This window comes from Schistocerca piceifrons, chromosome 3 (genome assembly GCF_021461385.2).
Source record: "Schistocerca piceifrons isolate TAMUIC-IGC-003096 chromosome 3, iqSchPice1.1, whole genome shotgun sequence".
Classification (NCBI taxonomy): domain Eukaryota; kingdom Metazoa; phylum Arthropoda; class Insecta; order Orthoptera; family Acrididae; genus Schistocerca; species Schistocerca piceifrons.
This window is the reverse complement of record NC_060140.1, coordinates 914,662,888-914,685,007: the sequence shown is the minus strand read 5'-3', so window position 1 is coordinate 914,685,007 and position 22,120 is coordinate 914,662,888. Positions and strand designations below refer to the sequence as shown.

Genomic DNA, 22,120 nt, shown 5'->3' with positions numbered 1-22,120 from the left:
TTCCTGGATGATTTTATTTATCAGTATTTCTTAGCAAAAGTTCAGTGGGCTTCTCAATGAGGCAGGAACAACAGCCTGAAGAGGGTCTTACTCTGATAAAAGTAGAAATATCTTTTCTCGTGAGCGCCGATAGAGAAAATGAATTGCCCAGTATCATGTGCCATTGATGGTACGATCCTTGTCCACTAACACTTTCCGTTCCGTTCTTGCTTGTTAGGCGGGTATAGTATAAAAATCACTTTATGGCACTATATTCGCCAGTTGGTCTGCACGTCCTTGTCCTTATTACCAACTTTTCCGCACCGTGTTCTTGAAGTACAGGTTTCACGAGGAAGCTGCGAGCCCTTGCTGATAAAACATTCTTCCACACGACCCAAAACAATCGACTCAAATTCTATAGTCGACCATTGTTGCAAAACGTGTCTCTATGCATTCACCTGGCTTTCCGGATACAGAATCCTACTGCACCATACTTTAAGCGAATGTCTACCAATTCCTGTTACAGGTAACGCTCCTTATTTGATAACTGGTCATGAAGTGTAAACATTGATAATCTTCACAATGAACGTAGCACAGAAGATAGTACAATGTACTGCTATAGTTCGTTATGAAACATGTGCAGCCTACAAAATGCGAAACACACTGATTGCTGATTCAATATCTAGAATCCACTGGCTTCCTAATTTCCAACGATTACATCCTTATCTCAGCATACTCAGTTTATATTTATCCACCGTCTGCATAATTTAGGCCCTTAGGCTTACAGACACTTTTTATCCTCATCAGTCATAAGCTTAGGCTTTGTGAATGAAAAGTTTATATTGATATTTAATGATTTGTCCCGTGAAAAAATACTGCTAAAACACTAAATTTAAAAATTGTTATGATTCTCCGAAATATTAGACATGTAGCATATATGGTCCAACAAATACACTTTATGATAAAAAATACACACCACGAAGGAATGATGCAAATGAAACAGAAATCGATAGATGTGATGTACATGTGCAGTGAGTTTCTTGGACCACGACCTCACATCCCGAAAGATTTACTAGCAGCTATGTCATCCGGTCGTGAAAGCCTTCCGTCTATGTTGTACATTGTTTTCAAAGAAAACAAAATGCATCACAGCAATAGATACAATTCTGTATTGCATTTTTCGTTTCGTTGTTCATGTTTCGACATTTGATAGTACATGAATATTTTAATATTCAGTTGTGTAGGGAGTTCGTGGCCTAAGTTATTATGATATTAAAGAGAATAGGTAGGTTTTGGACGAATGCGGGGGAGGGGGGCGGAAGGTGGGGGGACGCAGGGCGGGGTGGCTCGGACGACTTCAAGCAGACCACTGAAAAATGATCTGTTATAAACAAACTATAGAATGGGCTGTCATCACATACCCTTGCGCTCTTCACAACTCCTCTCCGCTTTTCTGTATTGGAGCCGGTTTTAATAACTGAGTACCGCCCGGATGACCAAGTTGGGCGATATTTTGCCATTTGCGATAATAATGGTTGAATTTTGAGCAGCTTTTTTTATAGAAATGCAAACATCGCCGTTTAGGCGATATTTCTGTTGATGAACGCGATTTTTGGGCCACACTGGCTAAATCAAGTGTATTTTTATGAACTGTTTTTAACTTAATATTATTTGTAACCATGTTTGGTGCACCGCTGCTTTGTGAAATTCTGAAATACTGCAACCCCAAAGTTCTGCCCCTCTCCAAATAAGGACTCCTGTCTCAACATTAAACTGCTTTAGAAATGTACATATTTTTAACGGATCATAACGGTAATGGACGAATCAGACTCGGTTTTCATCTTCTTTCTTGTTACAAACTTATCCATAATTAGAACAGCACACCGCTATAAACAATAAACGAAACCAGTTATATTAAATTCAGCCTCAAGTAAGAACTGAACTGATTAACAAAACAACAACTGTACTCTAGTAAGGTCAATAATGTACAATGGTTGGTCTTGTCTAAAGTAGGGATAGGTGAAAGCCAATAGCGCTGCCGATATATAGAGATTAAAGCCTGTTGAGTCGATAGTGCGTATTCCTCGACAGCGCGTACGCCTTTGCTTCGCTCCCGCAGCTTGTATGGCCTGCAGAGAATTTTCTTTGTTTTTATTTAATCGAATTTTTATGTTGTTCACAAACTGAACACCGTCGAAGCTAATTAGGGCCATATAAGCATGGTCTTTCCCGAATGTACTTCTGACTAAAGAGCGATTCCGCTAGCTGTAATCCAAAGATTTTGTTAATGATGCCTTCCTGTGGAGGTATTTCCATAGCAACTTTCATCCATTAACAAGTATTTCATTATATTTAATTGAGAAATGAAATACAATTTTTTACAAATTTAGCTTTAAATTTTTTTAATGTAAAAAAATATTTTCTTAAAAATTTTTATCCCCTATTGTACTCTCGTAAGGACTGAATTTCCAGAAACACTGAAAGACGTATTTTTTTAAATTTCTATCAGGGAGTTACAGTACCATTTGTTATAGATGCAGCCTTAAAAATACTTCAGTAGTTCTTTAGTATATACTTTCTAAAGAAATTCACGCACTGTTTTAGCCCCTTAGTGGTTGAATTCCCAAAAATACTGAAACACTTATTTTTTATATTCCGATTGAGAAGCCAAATGCCAATTTTCGTAGGTCTAGCTTCAAAATTCCCAGTGGAATTTTGGACAATCCCTTCTTAAATGATGCCTAGAACATAAGATCTACATCCTCTACAAACTTCAAGTTTCTGTCTTTAGCGGTGTGGGCTGGGAGCTGATGAGTCGGTAAATAAGTCTGATCCTATTTCACCCCCTTAGGGGTTGAATTTCCAAAAAGTGAAACAAGTATATTCTCGTTTCTAACTAAGAAGCCAAATTTAAATTTTCATAGATTTAGCTTTAAAAAAGCTTTCGTAATAAATTATTTTCATCAAACTTCTATTCCCTGTTTCACCCCCTTAGGTGTTCAGTTTCCAAAAACACTGAAATACGTATTTCTTTTTATTTGTAACCGAAAGTCGAATACATTGTTCTTAGATCTAAATATAAAAAACTATAGTAGGTCTTTCATAATGGTCTTTAAAAGAAACTTCTGCCAGTATTTCACCGCGTCAGGGTTAATTTTTTTTTTAAATGCTGACCGTGAAACCAAATACCAATTTTCGTAGGTCTCGGTTCAAAATTCCCTAAATAGCGTCCTTTTTCAGAAAAAATCGTTCATCCTCCATTTCTACCCCTTACTTTTGGAATTTCGAAAAATTCTTCCTTAAACGATTCCTACAGTGTATGATCCACGCCTTCTCCAAATTTCAAGTTTCTCTCTTTAGCGGTTTGGGACTGGCCGATCATGAGTCAGTCAATCAGGACATCTCTTTTTATATGCAGAAAGAAGATGATTGAATATCAGAATTCAAGGGGCAACAAAAAGTTTCCGCTCTAAGACCGTACACTCCACAGTTTTTAAGCCACTCAGGCAAAATCGCCGTAGGCTTTGAGGCAATCATTCCACCGATGCATCAGGTTGAGGATAACCGTTCGGTAAAACACCGCGTTCTTCTGCGTGAAGAAGTCCTTAACAGCCTGCTGCAGATCCTCGTCCGACAGGAATCAACAATCTTTCAGAGTCCTTTCTAAGGGCCCGAAGGCGCGATAATCGCATGGGAAGTGTTCGAGTGTCTCCCACTTCAAATGGCGTAACGCCTGCATTGCGACATTTACAGTATGGGAATGTGCGTTATCATGGAGCAGCAGCACTCCACGTCGCTCCATTCCACAACCGTGGGTTTCGACAGATATACTTCCCGTACACATTCTTCATTCTCCGAAGGATTTCTACTAGTGTTCGCTTTTCTGCAGCCAAGAAAAAGATAACAGCACCTTGGTCCTCTTTGGACGCATTTGGCAATAACGTCGCTATAATTCATGTATCCGCATTTAACACATGCACGTTGGAAAGATACGAATGCGACACTAATCCCTGGCCAAGTCCGTGCTTAAATACCCGCGTCGGAGTCGCGCTACGTTACATATACGCAACAGTGACGCCCTCAAACGAAAATGTTGCTCCTCCCTTGTACCTTTCAATCTGAGTACACGGCAACTACGTCGTGTGTAATTTCATGTAGGTGATTAGCAGGGGGGGGGGGAGGGGAGGGGGTAGGGCGCATTTCCTGGACCTCCCCTTCGGCTACGTCCTTGTCTGACAGCCTATAGACAGTACGTAACAAATACAGAACTGTTCCCTTACCGTAGACGCTCGAAGTGTGGCCCACTACGATCAAGGAAAATTGTACAGATACTGTTAAAGTACTACTAACACTGCCGGAAAAAGAAATCCGAGAGAGATCCAACCGATACTGAATGCAAATATGAGGGTGAAGAGTAACGTGAGCAACAGCGACAGCAAGTATTGCGATTGAGTAGAACAAGTTTGTTAGCAAACAAGATACATCAGATGTCATCGACGTATTTGCAGTGCAACACATACACCAAGACAAATAAGACGAAGCAATGAAAGAAAACGCAGTTTCTCTCTAACGAGTCCCCGAGTCCTCGGGTCCCTTTTATCAAAGTGCTCAGAACAACCTCCGATATTTTTTCGGATGAATTCATGTCACCATGTATCTATTTAATAGCAAGAAAATATATGTTCCTCTGAGACAGGAGCAGTATCGTTTTGTCATGAGGTTTCCGTGGGAATACTATAGGGTCAGTATAACTCTGTCAGGTCACGTAAACTTTCGTACGGCCGGGAGGGCAGTGTGCTGACCACATGTACCTCCATATCCGCACCCAGTGACGCCGGTGGACTGAGAAAGACAAGGCGGCCGGTCGGTACCGTTGGGCCTTCATGGACTGCTCGGGAGGAATTTTTTTTCAGTATAACTCGGGCCATTTCACGGGAATGCTGGGACATATGCATACATCGCACCTAGCTTATGGGCTGTTGCAGGGTGGGAGGGGTCCAGAAGAAACAAGTCCCGCCTCTTTTTCGTGGGAGGGGCAGCACGCTGGAACCAACATTGCACTGACAGTGCCTGCTTAAATATTGCGGCGTTTTTCATGGTTTAGTAGGAATGGGCGACAACATTCCGTACTAACCTAAACTCATACGACCACTAACGATTCCTTTCGCTCCTAGAGAAGGGCGAAGTAAGCGTTGGAGAAAAATATGGCAACACGGCGAAAAATGCATGCTTGAACACAAACGCTCATGCCAGCTAGGCTGCAGATGGCGCCATTGTATCTGAACACGAACGGCACCTGCGCAATGCATGCCGGAACTGAGTAAACTCGAACGCAGCAAATTGTTAAGTGTTGGTATGGTGGAGTTCCGTAGCCAAGGTAGCAGAAGTGTTTGGTGTTCCCAGAGGCTTATACCGCATACAGGGAGAGCGGAAATACATCATAAGCCAGAGCACGGACGAAAGTATATATTTAGTGATCGTGACGTCACTGAAGAGGATTGTGACGGAAATACGAGGACGGCAGTTGCAAAAGTTACTGTAGAACTGAACGTCGCATTCACGAGGCTTATCAGCACAAAAACAACGCGAATGATCCTCCGTAAGTAAGTAATTGTCGGGTGAACTGTAATTCCAAAACCACTCATCGGTGATGTGAATGCCCGTAACGGTAAAACGTGGTGACGAATCCATGTAAGCTGGACTGTGGACGAACGGAAGAAAGTCATTTAACAGACAAATGTTTCCAGCTTTCGGCCGAGTTTCCGTTTGGCGTACGCTGCCCCTATGCGTATTATGCTTCGTGCGAAGAGTAAAACATGGCGGGAGTTCGGTGACGTTTTTGGCAGCCATATCGTGGTATCCCCCTCTCTGCAAAGCCGCGTTACTGCCAAGGATTTTCCCTTATTTGGCCCACCCAATGATACAATGTTTGTCGCTCACTGGTGATACCGTGTTTCAAGACGATGTGGCTCTTGTTCACACAGCTCGCATCGTCCCGGGCTGGTTTTTTGAGCACGAGGATGTCTCCTGACCACCACTGTCAGAAGATTTCAATATTATTGAATCTCTATGATCTACTTTGGGGAAAAGAACGGGTGATCGCTGTCTATCTCCATCAATCTTACCTGAATTTGCTACTATTTTGCAGGAATAATGGTATAAGATTCCCTTGAAAACCATGAAGGACCTGTATTCATCCATTCAGAGATTACTAGAAACTATTTTGAATGCTAACAGATTTCCTACACCAGGATTGTGTAATGTGTAGTGGTTTTGATGTTCCCATATTTTTGGCCACCCTCTGTATTTGTGTGTATAGGAAACGACAATAGTGTTGTTTGCAGGTCGCATATGCGATACGTATTATGGTGGCCCAATCGATTGTTTGACAACAAAATATATAAACATGCTCAGTGCTATCTTAACTAGCCTACTGTCGTACCAGCGCACTGTATTGTGCTGCCAGTTCATCACCTCAAATCTTATTCCTCACAAGCTCTCGTTATTCCAAATCCTCCTCAAAGACAGCTACCGCGTAACTTCGGCGGTACCGGCCGGATCGTTCCGCTTCGCAAGTCAGTGTGACATAGCAACTACGTTGTCGCACTGACAACAATCGCACGGGGCTCAATGATTTTGGTGATTGTTATTTACAGTGTTGCCTTTCAGCCAGTCCTGTACACACACACACACACACACACACACACACACACACACACACACACACACACATAATCTACGGGTGCCAGCTTGACCCTTAACTCACGAAGTATGGTCTCTCAGACAGTGCAAAAATTTTCGAACTCGCTCCCCAAGGCCAGTTGTGGTGGAATGCTTCTATAGTCCCATATCCTCCTTAACCTGCGGTCGTTCGCGTATATTCTTCTCACGCGACAACTTTTTTATCTCTTTATGCCAGACAAAGATAAGTTTATACAATAAATCAGTTCTTTATTATTACAAAAGCGTTATAAATTACAATAAACATGGTATGGAACATGTAATTTGCTAAACTTTTATATTTCGACATGCAACGATTTCACAAACTTTTTTGATTGCAATTACAGCACCTATGTGAACAGCAGTTCGTAATATTTATAGCAAGTGTTGAATTAAGTTTAACCACACTCCTTTTTACCCGTCAGATTCAGGCATGGCTTCCTGTGACATACACTTCTGGCAAATAAGAACATGCGATGCTGTATGTTCTTTACAGATGTGGTTGGAACATTGATGGTAGTGATGCTGTGTGAAAATGTTTTTCCTATTAGGGCAGTAGTGACATCCTGCTTTTTCTCTTGATTCATTTTCTTCTTTAGCTGTCGGTAGTTTGCAAATGTGTACAGCACCTTTTATTTTCTCCTTCAAGCGAAGTGATATCCTCGGAATCGACATGCGTTTGATAATGTGGGCTTTTTTAAGCATCATACTCAATTCTGTGATGAATCTACTTCGTGGAATTAAGACATTTGTGTTTATACTATTTGAGCATTTATTGCTCCGATGTTCAACAAGCTGAAAAAAGTGTAAGAGGCCAGCGATATTCTGATTTCAAACGATCGACAACATCTACACCTTCTTTTGTGAGATTGTAAAATGCAATGACTTCAGGTTTGTTTGCTTCGACACTGTCAGTGTCTATAGCTTCGTCACTGTGCATGGTGGCTAACAGTAGGACATTCTTTTTCTGTTTCTTTTTTTTGGGACGTATGAGCAAATCAAGCAGTTGTTGCTTGGTTTTTCTCAAATGGCTCTGGCACTATGGGACTTAACTGCTGAGGTCATCAGTCCCCTAGAACTTAGAACTACTTAAAACTAACTAACCTAAGGACATCACACACATCCATGCCCGAGGCAGGATTCGAACCTGCGAGCGTAGCGGTCGCGCGGTTCCAGGCTGTAGCGCCTAGAACCGCTTGGGCACTCCGGCCGGCTGGTTTTTCTCCAAATGCGAATATGCTGCTATTTAGTTGCCTAGACTTTACGTCCAGAAGCTCCGGCGGAAATTCTCTTTTTTTTTCTTCTGTAGGGTGCCTACTACTGTGAGTCGATGATTGGCGTACATTTTGTTAGCCAATGATATAGGTGTACAATAATTGTCCACCGTCACATTTATGCCTGTTTTGTCAATCGGTTGAATCAATCATAACACCACATTCTCTGCATCATTAGGTACTTGATATGGCCCAGTAGGCTGTTTGCTTGCATATACTTCCATATTTAGCATATAAAACGTTCTGGCATCACAGAGTGCATAATACCTTGATGCCACATTTAGCAGGCTTGTTTGCTATGTACTGCCTGAATTTGCAACGTCCACAGAATGGTTTTAACATATCGTCTATCGTTGTCAATGCACCGGCACTATAGTTCTTCTTGTAAACATCCACAAATTCGTCAAATATTTCTCCAGTAGGTGCCAAATTATCTGTTTCCTTTCTCTGAGCTCTTGTAGATTTGTCGTCAAAACGATAGCTTGGAGAAGTGTGTGTGGAACCTTCGTTTGCTCATCGATGCAATAAATAAATCTGGTGCAGTCCTGCCAGTGGCCCATAGCTCATCAGTATTGAGATGCTGTGCCTTTTTCACTACTGCGAGATGTAATACATCAAAGAAAGCAGATGACTTTTCAAAATCTGTCCGTGGGCAGTCTCAAGCACTTCTTGAATAAGATGCTGCCATTCTGTCAAGTTCTTGGTTTGAGTATTCCACAATGTGATCAATTACACTATCTGGAGAAAATAATTTCCAGCATTCCAAAATTGTTTTCGAATCTTTTGCAACACCCTTCACACCTGAAAGCTATGTTACAATATTCTGACGGGCAGTTTTTGCTAGAGGAGAGTGTTGCACCAACCATTGTAGTATTCCATCCTTACCTAAAAGGTTTTACGATCTGTATATTGAGAAACAGCGGTAGCTGAAGTATCAGATTCGCTGTCTGACTGATCCGTTGCCGTATCGATCTCTTCATGCTCAGAGGGTGCGTCTGTATCTGATGACAACCCTCTGTGTGAATATCCTCGTCTAGTGATTCATCTAGCCATATCAATACCTGTCCCTCTGACATGACTTCTTCCCTGAAAAGTTTCATATATTTTCATATCCGACAGAGAATATCATGTACTTTGTATAAACAATTGCTTCATCCAATTCCTAAAACCCAATAAGAATACTTGCTTTTCTTATAAAAGACGTTACATACGCTGAACACTTTCAGGAGAAAACAAACGAACACAACCGATTGTTACAAGTACAAGAAACAGACTTAAAGTGAAGCGAGGCGGTATTCCACGAAACGAGAAGTAATTGTTACTTAAACACTCCAGTGTTAGAAAAAATCTCACACTGCTCACCATTTCAAATAATGGTACAACTAGCAAGCTATTGCTGAAATTTGACTGTCGAGCCACAGATTAATTGAAGCACGGGATATGAAAGAAATCGCTTCTAGATCGTCAGTTCATTAGCTTTGAAATGCGCTGGAATATTCAACTAAAATCATAAATGTTAGATTTTTTCTAACAACGCGGGTGATCGCGGCTTAAACTACCAAGCCTATGATGTTTTGTCGTCGGTTGCCTTATCGCTTTCTGTGTTTATTGTTGACACGTCTTACTGATAGGTGTTGGAGTCTCCTAGACCGCGCCTCTTGAACTACGTACCTGTTTTCTTCAGTGCGGTACCCTATAGCTCAAAATGTGTTCGCACGAATGTGTTAGTTTTAACCTTCCCGAGTTTGATGAAATTGTTAGTTGGTCTACGGAGGAAGTTGAGAGTGATATGTATGAACAAATAAACCAAAAAGAAGACAATTTTACGTTAGCCATTGATCACAGTTCTGCTATCGAACAAGAGTATGATTCAGAGGAAGAACTTCAGGAAAATTGTGATGGGGGTCGTTCTATTTCTTCAAGTGTACGTTAAAATCGAATGTGTTCTGAGTGGGGTTAACAAAAATGTAGTTCCCAGCAATGAATGTCAATTTGACAGACTTTCTTTTTGTACCCATCTGGTGCAATTTTTATGGGCAAATTTAAACCCTGGAATTTAAATTTATTTGGAAATTTCTTTGCTACAGAGATTATCTATATAATTTTTCAGAATGTAAAATTCAGTACTCTAACGGTCCATTTATGTGCACTGTTTAAAAGAACCACACAAAATTATATGCTTTTGTGTGATAAACATTAAAATACTGCAGGCTTTGTTTATTGGGACAAAATAAACTAGGAGCACTTAAAGGTATTAAGTATTTTTCTAATGTTACGAACACGCAAATGCTTAAACGTTCACTGACTTGTTTGGCTGTGCACGTGCGCCCGAACATTTCAATAAAAACTAAAACTAAACAATGTTGCCGCACGTCAGATACGCACTCGCGCCGCGTGATTGGTGACAGGTGAGCGGCAGAATCTGTCTCGCATGTGACTCGCCCTCTCATGTACACGCCCCCCGCGCTGCCGCTGTCAGCCGTACGTTTCGGATGTCAAGAATATAAGCAGGTAGGGGGGTACGTCTAATCAATTATCGTTTGGCCTGTTTGCAAACCGGGTCATTTTCCTTCTGGCTGGTGAGAACGGGAAAGACGAAGAGGAACTGTCCCGCTCAAAGCGGGACTTAATGGTCACGACAATCATACCAGCAGTCAGTCTGTTTCTCACGTCGGGCTATGAATGAATCGTGCTACTGACGATTCCATCCATATACGAACTGCTCCATGGAGCCGCAATTATTCTTTTGCTAGGTTTTTTTCTTTTCTTTCTTTCTTTTTTTTTTTTTTTTACTTTTAGGCGTGACTCCATTTAAAAACGTTTTCGAAGAAAGTGAGTTTGTGGACGTAGATGTTTCACTTCGTAATTGTTCCAAATGCAGCACGCATCGGCTGGCAACAGTGTACCAAACGCTTCTTGACTTAATTTTGCAACTCAGTAATCAAATTAATGATATGAATGGAATTCTAAAAATGCCGAACACAGGGCTGAAGTACCGAACAGTTCGTTAAAAAACGGAACACCTGGTAACCCCCCCCCCCTCCCCCCCCCACACACACACCACACACACACACACACACACACACACACACACACACACACACACACACACACACACGGACGACCGCAATTCCAATTTTTGAGTAGAACAGCGGATGCTGTCTCAGATTATTTTCCAACTATCAGTCTTCTGACTGGTTCGATGCGGCCCGTCACGAACTCTTTCCTAGTGTCAACTTCTTCATCTCAATGTTGCACTTGCACCCTGCGTCCTCAATTATTTGTTGGATTTATTCCAGTTTTTCTCTTCCATTACAGTTTTTACTCCCTACAGCTTCACCTACAACCGTTGAAGTTGCTCCCTGATGTCTTAACGCGTTTCCTGTCATCCATACCCTTGTTCTTTGCCAGTGTTTTCCAAATGTTCCTTTCTTTGCCGGTTCTGTGGTGAACCTCCGCATTCCTTATTTTATCAGTCACCTAATTTTCAACATTGTTCCATAGTAACATATGTGCAGCGCTTCGATTCTCTTCTTTTCTGGTATTCCCACAACCCATACTCTCTGCCACACTCGTACAACGCTATAATCCGAACGTACGTTCTGCCAACTTTCTTTCTCACGATAAGACCGATGATTGATGTTATAGCACAGTTCTCTTGGCCAGGAATATCCAGTTTGCCTGTGCTAATCTGATTCCTATGTTCTCCTTGATTCCTCCAACATCTGTTACTTTCTTTCCAAAGTAGAAGAGCTTCTTAATTTCGTGCACTTTTTGCTTCGCGATATTTATGTTAAGTTTATGATTATTCTCACGTCTGCTGCTCCGCCACACATCGTTAGGTGGTGGTGGTGGTTAGTGTTTAACGTCCCGTCGACAACGAGGTGATTAGAGACGGAGCGCAAGCTCGGGTTAGGGAAGGATTGGGAAGGAAATCGGCCGTGCCCTTTCAAAGGAACCATCCCGGCATTTGCCTGAAACGATTTAGGGAAATCACGGAAAACCTAAATCAGGATGGCTGGAGATGGGATTGAACCGTCATCCTCCCGAATGCGAGTCCAGTGTGCTAACCACTGCGCCACCTCGCTCGGTACCGTTAGGTGGCTTGCAGATTATGATGTACATGTAAACCTGTTGCTTCTCATTACTTTTATCTTTCTTCGGTTTACTTTCAACCCATATTCTATATTCATTTGACAAGTGGTCGTCAAACTGCTGCCCGCGGTTCTCAGCTGCATTTTGTAGTATATACGTCTAACGACTAACAGCCGAATCCAAAAACGTTAACTAACGTTGAGAGCTTCTTAGCAGTGTTGTTTTCCAGCTGAGTAACAAACAAATATACTTGCAGAGACACTAATACTTTAAGATGTGCTTAATTTTAATTGATTTTGGTGTAATCGGCCGCTTACTTTACTCGTTCCGATCAGCTGCTGTGGTATTAACATATACAGGCCGGCCGATGTGGACGAGCGGTTCTAGGCGATTCAGTCCGGAACCGCGAGACCGCTACGGTTGCAGGTTCGAATCTTGCCTCCGACATGGATATGTGTGATGTCCTTAGGTTAGTTAGGTTTAAGTAGTTCTAAGTTCTAGGGAAATGATGACCTCAGATGTTAAGTCCCATAGTGCTCAGAGCCATTTCATTAACGTATACAGACGGTTATCTTGTAATGCTTACTGTTCCCTCTTGTTCCTGTCAATATGGTGTATTATCCGTCTTTCCAAGAGTGGAAGGACCGCTCTGAACAGTTTACGCCTCAGCGTCAAGATGACTGAAGATCTGTTAAACAATGCAAGTAATACGGAAACCAACAAGACAGGTGGTATAGATCGGATAAAGGCTAATAACTTCAGGCACTTTCGTTGAAAAACCGCTGTTGATGACTCACTCACTCCCGAAATTACGAATCTCGTTAGCAATACACAGCTTAAATGGCGAACTCATTGAAAAAATACATTGATATGCAGTCCGCCCAATTGTCTTGCATGTAGCAGAACATTTGCCATCAACAAAAGGAGCAGAGTGATGACAACCAAAGTACCTCAGTGGTCATCTGGCCTGACGGTTTGACATTGCACGACGAATGACTTATTTCGATAGCAGCTTGGAGTGGTCTTCGCCGTGGCCCGCTAACAGACAAGCGAAGAGGAAAAGTGACCATTTAACGTCGCCACATGGCAGTGAGGGGAAAGAGAGAGAGAGAGAGAGAGAGAGAGAGAGAGAGAGAGAGAAGTGTCTAGTTCGCCGTGTCTCGTACTAGAACCCTGCTATGGAAGACTGCAGAGGCGCCGCGCATTACAATGGACGGGCTGTATCCGCCGTTTATCGGGTGTAGTGCACCGTGGGGAACGGTGTCATCCAACAGTGTCATCCTGCGTCGTGTTGAGTCGCTTTTATTGGAGATTTCTGACAGGCAGGTTTTAAACTTTGCTGCAGCTCGCTGATGCACCATTTTGTTGAATCTGTCACGTCGCCCATTGGCGCTATGGTATTCATAACTTCCAATGCAACCACAACGCCAGCATGGAGTCGTGTTTATTTGATGTGTTGATTGGGTGCCCTTTCTACAGGAGATCTGATGTCAGTCTTGCTAGTAACTAAGTATTCAGAGCTGTAATTGAAGTGCGTTACTGCTTTGGTCATTGTAATTGTTTAGTTCAAGATGTAACCTTAATCGTCTAAATGAACTGCAACATGTCTTTTAAATGATTGTGCAAAATTTCCCTTGCGGTGACCTCTGTAAAATAAAAGTACTTTTCGTACTCTACTGGAGGAAGTATCAACCGCCCTCCTACTCCATGCAGATGCTACCAGGAGAAATATCCTGCACAATATCAGAGATGTACTTCGAGCATATCAAGGAAAAAAAATGACAAAATGCAGGCTGATGGCAAATGTCCTATCAGGAGACACGGTAGCATTGACTAGATGCCCTCAGAGTAGACCTCAAGATAAAAGGTCTGCATCCTGGCCAAGCAGGAGACTGAGCCAAATGAGGACAGAAAGCAGAAATCGAGGAAAAAGAAGAAGGGACCCCGCACGTCCTTAGTGCTGTAGGCTCCACTCAGTATTCATCCAGACCTATTCGTCAGACGACTTACTCCATACTGAGGACTCGGAAGGCCAAGTGGAACCAGTCGACCACCGCGTCATCCTCAGCCGATAGGCTTCACTAGACACGGATATGGAGGGGAATGTGGTCAGCACACCATTCTCAATCAAGTAGCTCCTCAATAGGAGTCATGAAGGCTGAGTCCACCCTACTTACCAACAGGACTCAGCAGACACAGAAGGTCACCCATTCAAGACTAGACAAGCCCGACAGTGCTTAACTTTGGTGACCTGATGGGAACTGTTGTTACCACTCAGCAAGGCCGTTTGCTCAGACATGTTAGATGGTAATGAATGCTGAAAATGTGTCTAGCTCAAATTAAAATTAGACTCGTAATTTACTTGAAATTGCAAAAGTAGTTTTATTGATAAATAACTTTGTACAAATGCTTGAAGCGTGTGAGTAGTGCGTGCACGCGTCCGTCGGTCAGTCTAGGAGGGTCAGCGGACCTCACAGTCAGCCCAGGTGGTGTCCGGCCTTGAGCGCCAGGATGCTGGGAGCGGCCAGACCGGCTCCTGCGTAGCCCAGGCCGGCAGGACCGTAGGCGCCAGCTCCGGTGTAGCCAGCAGAAGCGGCAGCAGCGGCTGCGGCGGCGGCGGCCGCTGCGGCGCCGGCGCCCGCGTAGCCACCGTAGGCGGGGGCGGTGCCGGCGTAGCCCGCGTAGGCGGGGGCGGCGCCGTTGATGGCGGCGTCGCGGGCGCGCGTCGCGGCGACGGTGGCCAGGTGCGCCTTGCGAGCGGCGGCCACCTCCGGCGTGTCGAGGGGCACGCCGCCTGGACCGATGACGATGTTCGCTGGAGCGAAGTGTCCAGGGCCAGCGTAGCCCGCGTAGCCGGCGTAGGCGGCGGGTCCCGCGTAGCCCGCGCCCAGGAGGCCGGGGGCGGCGCCGCCCAGGAAGCCCGGCTTAGCCACGGCGGCGGCCAGCAGGCAGCTCAGCACCGTCTGGAAGGAAAAGTTCCGCAGTGTGAGCCATAGCTAACTCGAGAATATGCAGATATTATTGTAGTAATAGTGCGACCCAAGTCTTCAAGATGCTAACTACAAACCAGTGTCCACAGGGACAATACGTACACGGTGAGTCACTTAATGCATGACACCCTTTTATTTCCTGAACGTTTCTAGGTATCTAAATGAAGTTTTTGGCCATGTAATTTTGCTCCATGCTGTGCTCTCGTAACTCTAGCATCAACCGACATGTTGAAGTAAGTGTAAATTCTCATGTGGTATTGAGTTTAGAGTGCTCGTCCCCAGCCCTGGAGATCCCTGGTTCAATACTGCTTCAGAGTGGGTGAAAACAGTTGTGGAAGACAGAGACTAAAAAAAAAATGCAGCAAATAACTGAGGATGTAAGTTGAAAGTTCTATTCAGAGAAGAAAACGTGCATACGAGGGGAATTCGTGAGGGTCGCATCAAATAGAATCATCAGATTACACAAGTAATGGGCGTGCGGTTCTAGGCACTTCAGTCTGGAACCGTGAGACCGCTACGGTCGCAGGTTCGAATCCAGCCTCGGGCATGGATGTGTGTGATGTCCTTAGGTTAGTTAGGTTTAAGTAGTTCTAAGTTCTAGGGGACTGATGACCATAGATGTTAAGTCCCATAGTGCTCAGAGCCACTTGAACCATTTTACACAAGTCATGGGTAAGACGAACTCTAGATTCCGGTTTATTGGTATAATCATGAAGCGATGCAGTCCTTCAACAAAGGAAATTGCTTACAATACGTTAGTTCGTCCAGCCTCAGAGTATTGTTCGTCTGTATGGACCCTTGCCAGTTGGGCCTGATTCAAGAGATTGAGAAGGTCCAAAGAAGAGCGGCAAGATTCGTGACTGGTACATTTAGCCATCGGGAGAGCGTTACAAATCTCATTGATAGTTTGAAGTGGGACACACTTGCAAATAGACGACGCGCTAAAAGGAAAGGGCTGCTCACTAAATTCCGAAATCCGATCTTTGTCGAGGATGTAGAGCATATATTACTACCACAAACTTTCACATCGCACAATGATCGCCATTCAAAGATAAGGGAAATTAGAGCGTTCAGACAGTCGTTTCTCCCTCGCGTGATCCGTGAATGGTGCAGAGGGGAGGGGGTGGGGGGGGGGGGGGATATGACTTTGGCTCGAATTGTGCTCTTCGCTACACACCGCTTGGTGGCTAGCGGAGTATGTATGTAGATGTAGATATGTAGAAACCTGTCGAAGTTCGACGACTCAAGAAAAACAGAGAGAGGTAAGTATTTTTCTAATTCCAGTCCCCCCATGACGACCCCAGTTCCACTCAGCCTGGTATCAGGTTGAGTACGGGGAACCTTCCACAAGGATAAAAGGCACCCAATGTGATGGGCTCTCTACCCTCCCCCTTCTAGTGCTGCACCAAACGAAGGGCTGCACTCTAGCTGCAGTCAGGCCAGAAGTCCATTCACAGCTTGATTCCCACAGACTTTACCTTCATTTTTGTTGTTCCTTAAACAGAGAGATTTACCTTTTCTGGCCTTGAAGCTTCTGGCAAACATATCCTGGGAAGGTGCTAAAATCGGAAGGAAAGGCGGCCGGAATCAAGTGTTATGACGTAGACGCTGCCAGCCTCTGTCGCTTCCTAAAAACCTTTCACTGTTTACACGATTCCACAAAAGATTTTCACTTGAATGTGTGTAGATAGACATATTTCAAATTGTTTCCTAAGCCCTTCTCAGTGGCTACAAATTACGATACAGTTCATTTACAAAAATCGTAGCTTGTACTGTGTCAACGTAAAATACCATCTATCTTGCAAGTTTGTAGTATCTTCTTACTGCATATAACCTGACAATGTTTGCACCACAGTAGCCGATTCCACTCCAGTGGAAGAGTATTTGTCGGATGCTTTTGAGAATATAAAATGTCAATACTCACAAGCATTACATCACAGGATGCTTCTTTTCAGCAACTTCGAATTCCGTAGTAGAAGTAAACCGTAACATTTAAAAGACCTGAACTACTGTTATTTCAGAGCTTAAAGTGTTTTAGCATCCAAAAACTTTACATGGTTCTCTGCTTCCATGATTTTCCGAAAACTTTGCCTTGCTAACCTGAATCATTCATGAGAGACGATGGATGTTACGCTTTATGCGACTCATCCTGTACATAGTGGGACAGAGCAGAGCCTAATTTTGTAATTGCAAGTCATGCAAGACAGAGTGTGCTTGAAAGCTCTTAATAAATGTAATAAACACAATTTAGGGACACGGAAATGCAGCATTCACCTACTCCAAAGGAACTACAATTTTGGTTTGACTTTACAACGTCATGACCATTACAGTCGTAAATTCAACTCTGAGTTGCCACTAATTCCATCATTTCGTAGCGGTTACTCAGTGTTCACACTCAAATGTTCAGGAAAGCCACAGGAAACCTAGATCTAGCTGGCTCCATCGGTAAATAGAACCCACTTCTCTAGAACTGGAGCTTAGATATGAACTGCCCACTTGCTCCATCACCGATGTTCAGATGGTCAGAGAATAAGCAGTATTAGAGACATTTAGATGACGCTGGCCACATGTGGCGCCTCCCTTTTGGAGTACAGTTTAATGCACAAGACATACAATCTAATTACTACAGTGCATCACTATTATGAACTGCTGCAGTTGCCTCTTCGTAGTAATGGTCAGGGTAACGGCTCACCAGTGTACTAAAAGTAGTTGAGCCACTGAACTTTAATAGAAATCAACTGATTTATTAATGTTTTACCAAATATGAAAGCAACAATAAGCTCTTATTGCACAAACAACCATTTGAAATGAGCCATAATTATAGATTATCACAGGCAATAATTTAGAATACTTTTTATTGTTCGTGTTGCAATAAAGGGAAAGGCACTATCTAACAGGTAAAAAAGACCAAGAAGAAGACAGAAGACAACATTCAGAGAAATACTATAATGCTAGTCTGTCAATAACTATCGGAAAATTTTGAAGAAAGTGGGCATGTAACATGTAAAGTTTACACTGCTGCTGCTATTGTATTAAACGGTAAAGTGTTGAACTTTTATGTCATTTATACCTCCCATAATTCGGATTTAACTGTGATTGTAGATAGGAAGATAGTAACTGCGAAAGCTAGTACAGTACAGGGCATAATACTTTCAACCTGCCCGACATATTCAGTAAGAAAGATAAGTAAATTAGCACTTACAATGACCTGATGGTTTCAATATCAGTGATTACAAAATTCACTTCACTGGAGACGGTCCGTGGATGACACTGAGAAACAGAGGACTCGGGAAATTCACGCTATCAATTTGCAAGTGGATGAAGTCCGTACTAGGTCGCATGATACAATGTGCCTCCTTGTTTAAACAAGGGCACGAACTATCAACCTTACCGTCAGAACATAACACATAAGAAGATCCTACACGGGTGATTAGAAGAAATAATAGCACCTGACAGTACATAAAACCTCCGAATATTTGTTCTCATTGGAACTAAATGGGGATGGGACCGAACAATGTGATAGCGTCTTCCGCATTCCATTATGCAACTGTATGGGTTTAAGGTGTTAAAATGTAGACGGGGAACCAGTTGTAGAATATGTTATATTTTGATAGACCACTCGAAGGTACGATTTGCAAAACTGTAAACACTGCCTCAGCGGATTGTAGTCACGGAAAGTGTTATAGAGGTAGTTTCGCCTAGGGAAATTTAATTGCAGTTATCATCCTACTTTTACTGACAAAATGCCCAGCACGTGACTGGTCACAACGTAATGAGAAGTAGATGGTACGTTCTAGCTAAGAAAAATGGGATTATAATTTATTTTATTTTACACGTCCAGTTTCGTAGGACCAAATTGAGAAACAAATCTCCATCATCGTGGGACAAATCAGTACATCTGATATGTGACGCTTTGCTTGTTTTCGAGCAAGGAAATCGGGCTGCCACGACCTTTACTATTTTTGTAAATGAACTGATAAAATTACCTAAATTTAAAGCGAAAATCGGATTAACTTATGATCAGTGTATGGAACATGGTAAGATTAAATGAAAGGGCCTTCAGGTGGGTTCAGATATAATAAATAAAGCTTGTGATAAGCAGAACATTAGGTTTCGAATTCAGGCCCGGCACACATTTTTGGTAATCATTAAATCCTTACCTTGGAGTTTAGCATTTTCGTAGAGTAAACAACTGAAACCAAGTCACTCATTGCATCCTCATCAACTCCATCTATTTCATGTGAGTGAAATTAATTCAGGTGATGAATAGTGAATTTCAATGAAAAGAGAAGCCGCAGATCTCAGAATATTCAGCACATATGTACGAATAACTGTAGTATTGTATGTGAAACTTTCAAGAAGTGTTTGACTCAGTATGACAGCAACGCTTTTTTGAACAAACATTATACTGGACTGAGGATTTGTTGATAGAGAGAATGGAGAGACGTTGACATGTGTGGAGTAGCTTAAGTTTTTTTCTAGTAAAGTGTGTTGGGACGCTTGCTTTTCATGTTTTGCGTATGTTACTGACATGACAGACTAATTTTATAGAAACCTCAAGTCTTTGAAGATTGTGCAGTTATCTACAATGAAGCACAATGTGAAAAAAGATGCAGAAAATATTCAGTCAGAACCTAGTAAGTTTATAAAGTGCTACTACTGGTCACTTGCTTTAAATGTTCATAAATATGAAACTGTGCACGACTCAAAAAGCAAAAAGTGTCTAATCACTGCAGTATTAATAAATCACACTTGGAATCAATCAACTCTTACAAATATGTAAGTGTAACATAATGTGGGCCAATGAAATGGATTGGTCTACAAAGGCGATAGCTTCTAAAATTTTCTTGTGACCCATTTACAAAATTGGTCATATGTGTAGGCCCCTTACCAGGTAGGATTTTTAGGTTAATTGAACAGATACACAGAAGGACAGCATTGATGGGTGCAGAGGAGACGTTCATATAAATGCTGAGAAACTTGGCATGCCAGATATTTGAAGATACTCGTGAACTGTCTCATGAAATCCCAGTGACATTGTTTCAAAAATTAGCATTAAGTGAGGAATGTGGGAATATGCTAAACTCCCTTACGTATCGTTCCCCTATCGATCGTGATGATACGATTAGACTGGTTGTAGCGCTCAAAAAGAGGCATCTTGGCACTCATTCTTCCCGAGTTCGATTCGCTAATAGAGCCATGCACTTCACAGTGATTTACAAGTGTAGATGAGCGTTTGTAAATGTTGCTTGAAGCGAGCGCAAGTATGAGTGGCGAAATGAAATGGGAGACCGTTCAAGTACAATAAACATTCGATACTTGAAATCGTGTAGCAGAATCGTATTTTTTACGAGAAGTACTTCAATACACACGGTTTAAAATAAACAGTTCGTAGGTACTGAAAGCACCCCTTACGGTCTGTTTACGATACTTATGTACGATATTCACTTCTCTAGGAGTGCTAGTGCTACACGGAATACAGAAGAGGTTCTGTGGTGTTCGGAAAGTTGGAAAAGTGTACTGAAAGAACTACAGTGGTGGAGGTTGGTTCCGATACATTCCTGACTGACCTAGCCAGTAAGAACATATTGGCAAAGGGAACAGACCAGACCGCGTCACGGTTTCAGTCTTTGAGGCAGTTTCATGACAAAACCGTCTGCCCCCTGTAGCTGAGTGGTTGCCGGCACGGTAGCTCAGCGTCTTCGGTCAGAGGGCTGCATACTCTCTGTAATAAAAAAAACTGAGTCAAATAATCAACGGTCCACTTGAACGGATGTCTTGTGACGTCCTCCCAGACCAAACGCTACGAGCAATATTGAACAAAATGAATAAAAAAAAGAAGTGGTCAGTGCGGCAGACTGTAAATCCTAAGGGCCCGGGTTCGATTCCCGGTTGGTTCGGAGATTTTTCTCCGCTCAGGGACTGGGTGTTGTGTTGTCCTAATCATCGTTATTTTATCCGCATCGACGCGCAAGTCGCCGAAGTGGCGTCAAATCGAAAGACTTGCCCCCGGCGAAAGGTCTACCTGACGGGAAGCTCTAGTCACACGACATTTTTTTTTTATGACAAAACCTGCTTGTTTCACAGTGCTCGAACTGTGGGAGGAGACAACTTATAGCAACGCTTGCGAAATCATTAACAAAACCGAATGTAGGAAGAAATACCAAAATTGAAATAGAAGCTGTTGATGTCTCGGGGTAGACTGCTTGACCAGTATCGTTCTCAGATGTGTAAAAAATAATTGGAAACAACTCGAAAGGAAAGAATAAGAATGAGCAATTTTCCAAAAGATCAAGAAGAAAAAATGATTTAAGATGGTCAAATCAAGATGATTCTAACTAGACCAAAGTAGGTGTTCTCCAAGCAAAGACTATGAATCCGTGCTGCGGTAACTACGGGTGGAAATTAACTCGGACGTATCAAGCGGGAATCTGCATGAAAGTAAACTATGGACAGTAAGCAAATCAGAGAAAAAGTTACTGCAGTATTTTCAAACTCGACTGTTTAGAAGAATTGTGCACTACAAAGTTAAGTGCATGAAGTACGACTTTAGGAGGTATCGGAGTAGACGGTGAAAGGAGAGTAAAGGTAAGTTCTACTAGAACGAGAAGAAGGCGTGCCTCGTGCAACGACGTGGTGCTGCTGCGCTACTCACCAAGATCTGCATGGTTGGCTGGTGGATGGCTGTACGACCAGAGGCGACTGGGAGCGACTGTGCTCTGTGTACGGCCGGCGGCTCTTTTATAGCGAGGCCCGGCCAGGCCAGGGTTCATCGCGAGAAAGTCTCCTCCCAGCCGCGTCCGTCCCTCCGCAGAGGGCGTGAGGAGCAGGCGGGCTGGGCGTGGGCTGTGGCCACCAGCCTTGACATTTCGACCGCGGGAACTGTCCCTCGCGCTTCACTATTACTGGAAGCACCCACTAACACACACTACATATCACTTTTTGCTAGGGTCATTACTCCGACAACTCTAGTAGCTCCAGTTTTGAGCCGCAGCGGTGCGCTAATTACCCGATACCGCTCGTTACACAGAAGCGGAAACACATCACGATGACTACATACCT

The 22,120-nt window shown here is 43.0% G+C and overlaps 1 protein-coding gene across 1 annotated transcript in view; it reads right to left on the bottom strand.

Moving 5' to 3' along the window:
• Positions 1-21,759, bottom strand: part of LOC124789205 (cuticle protein 2-like) — a 62,388-nt gene extending 40,629 nt beyond the window's left edge. The window contains exons 1-2 of the mRNA XM_047256499.1: positions 21,714-21,759; positions 14,793-15,031 (exon numbers count right to left, since the gene is read on the bottom strand). Coding sequence (XP_047112455.1) covers positions 14,793-15,031; positions 21,714-21,725 — 251 coding nt within the window. The 5' untranslated portion in view covers positions 21,726-21,759. The remainder of the gene's footprint in view (positions 1-14,792; positions 15,032-21,713) is intronic.
• Positions 21,760-22,120: the final 361 nt, after the last annotated feature.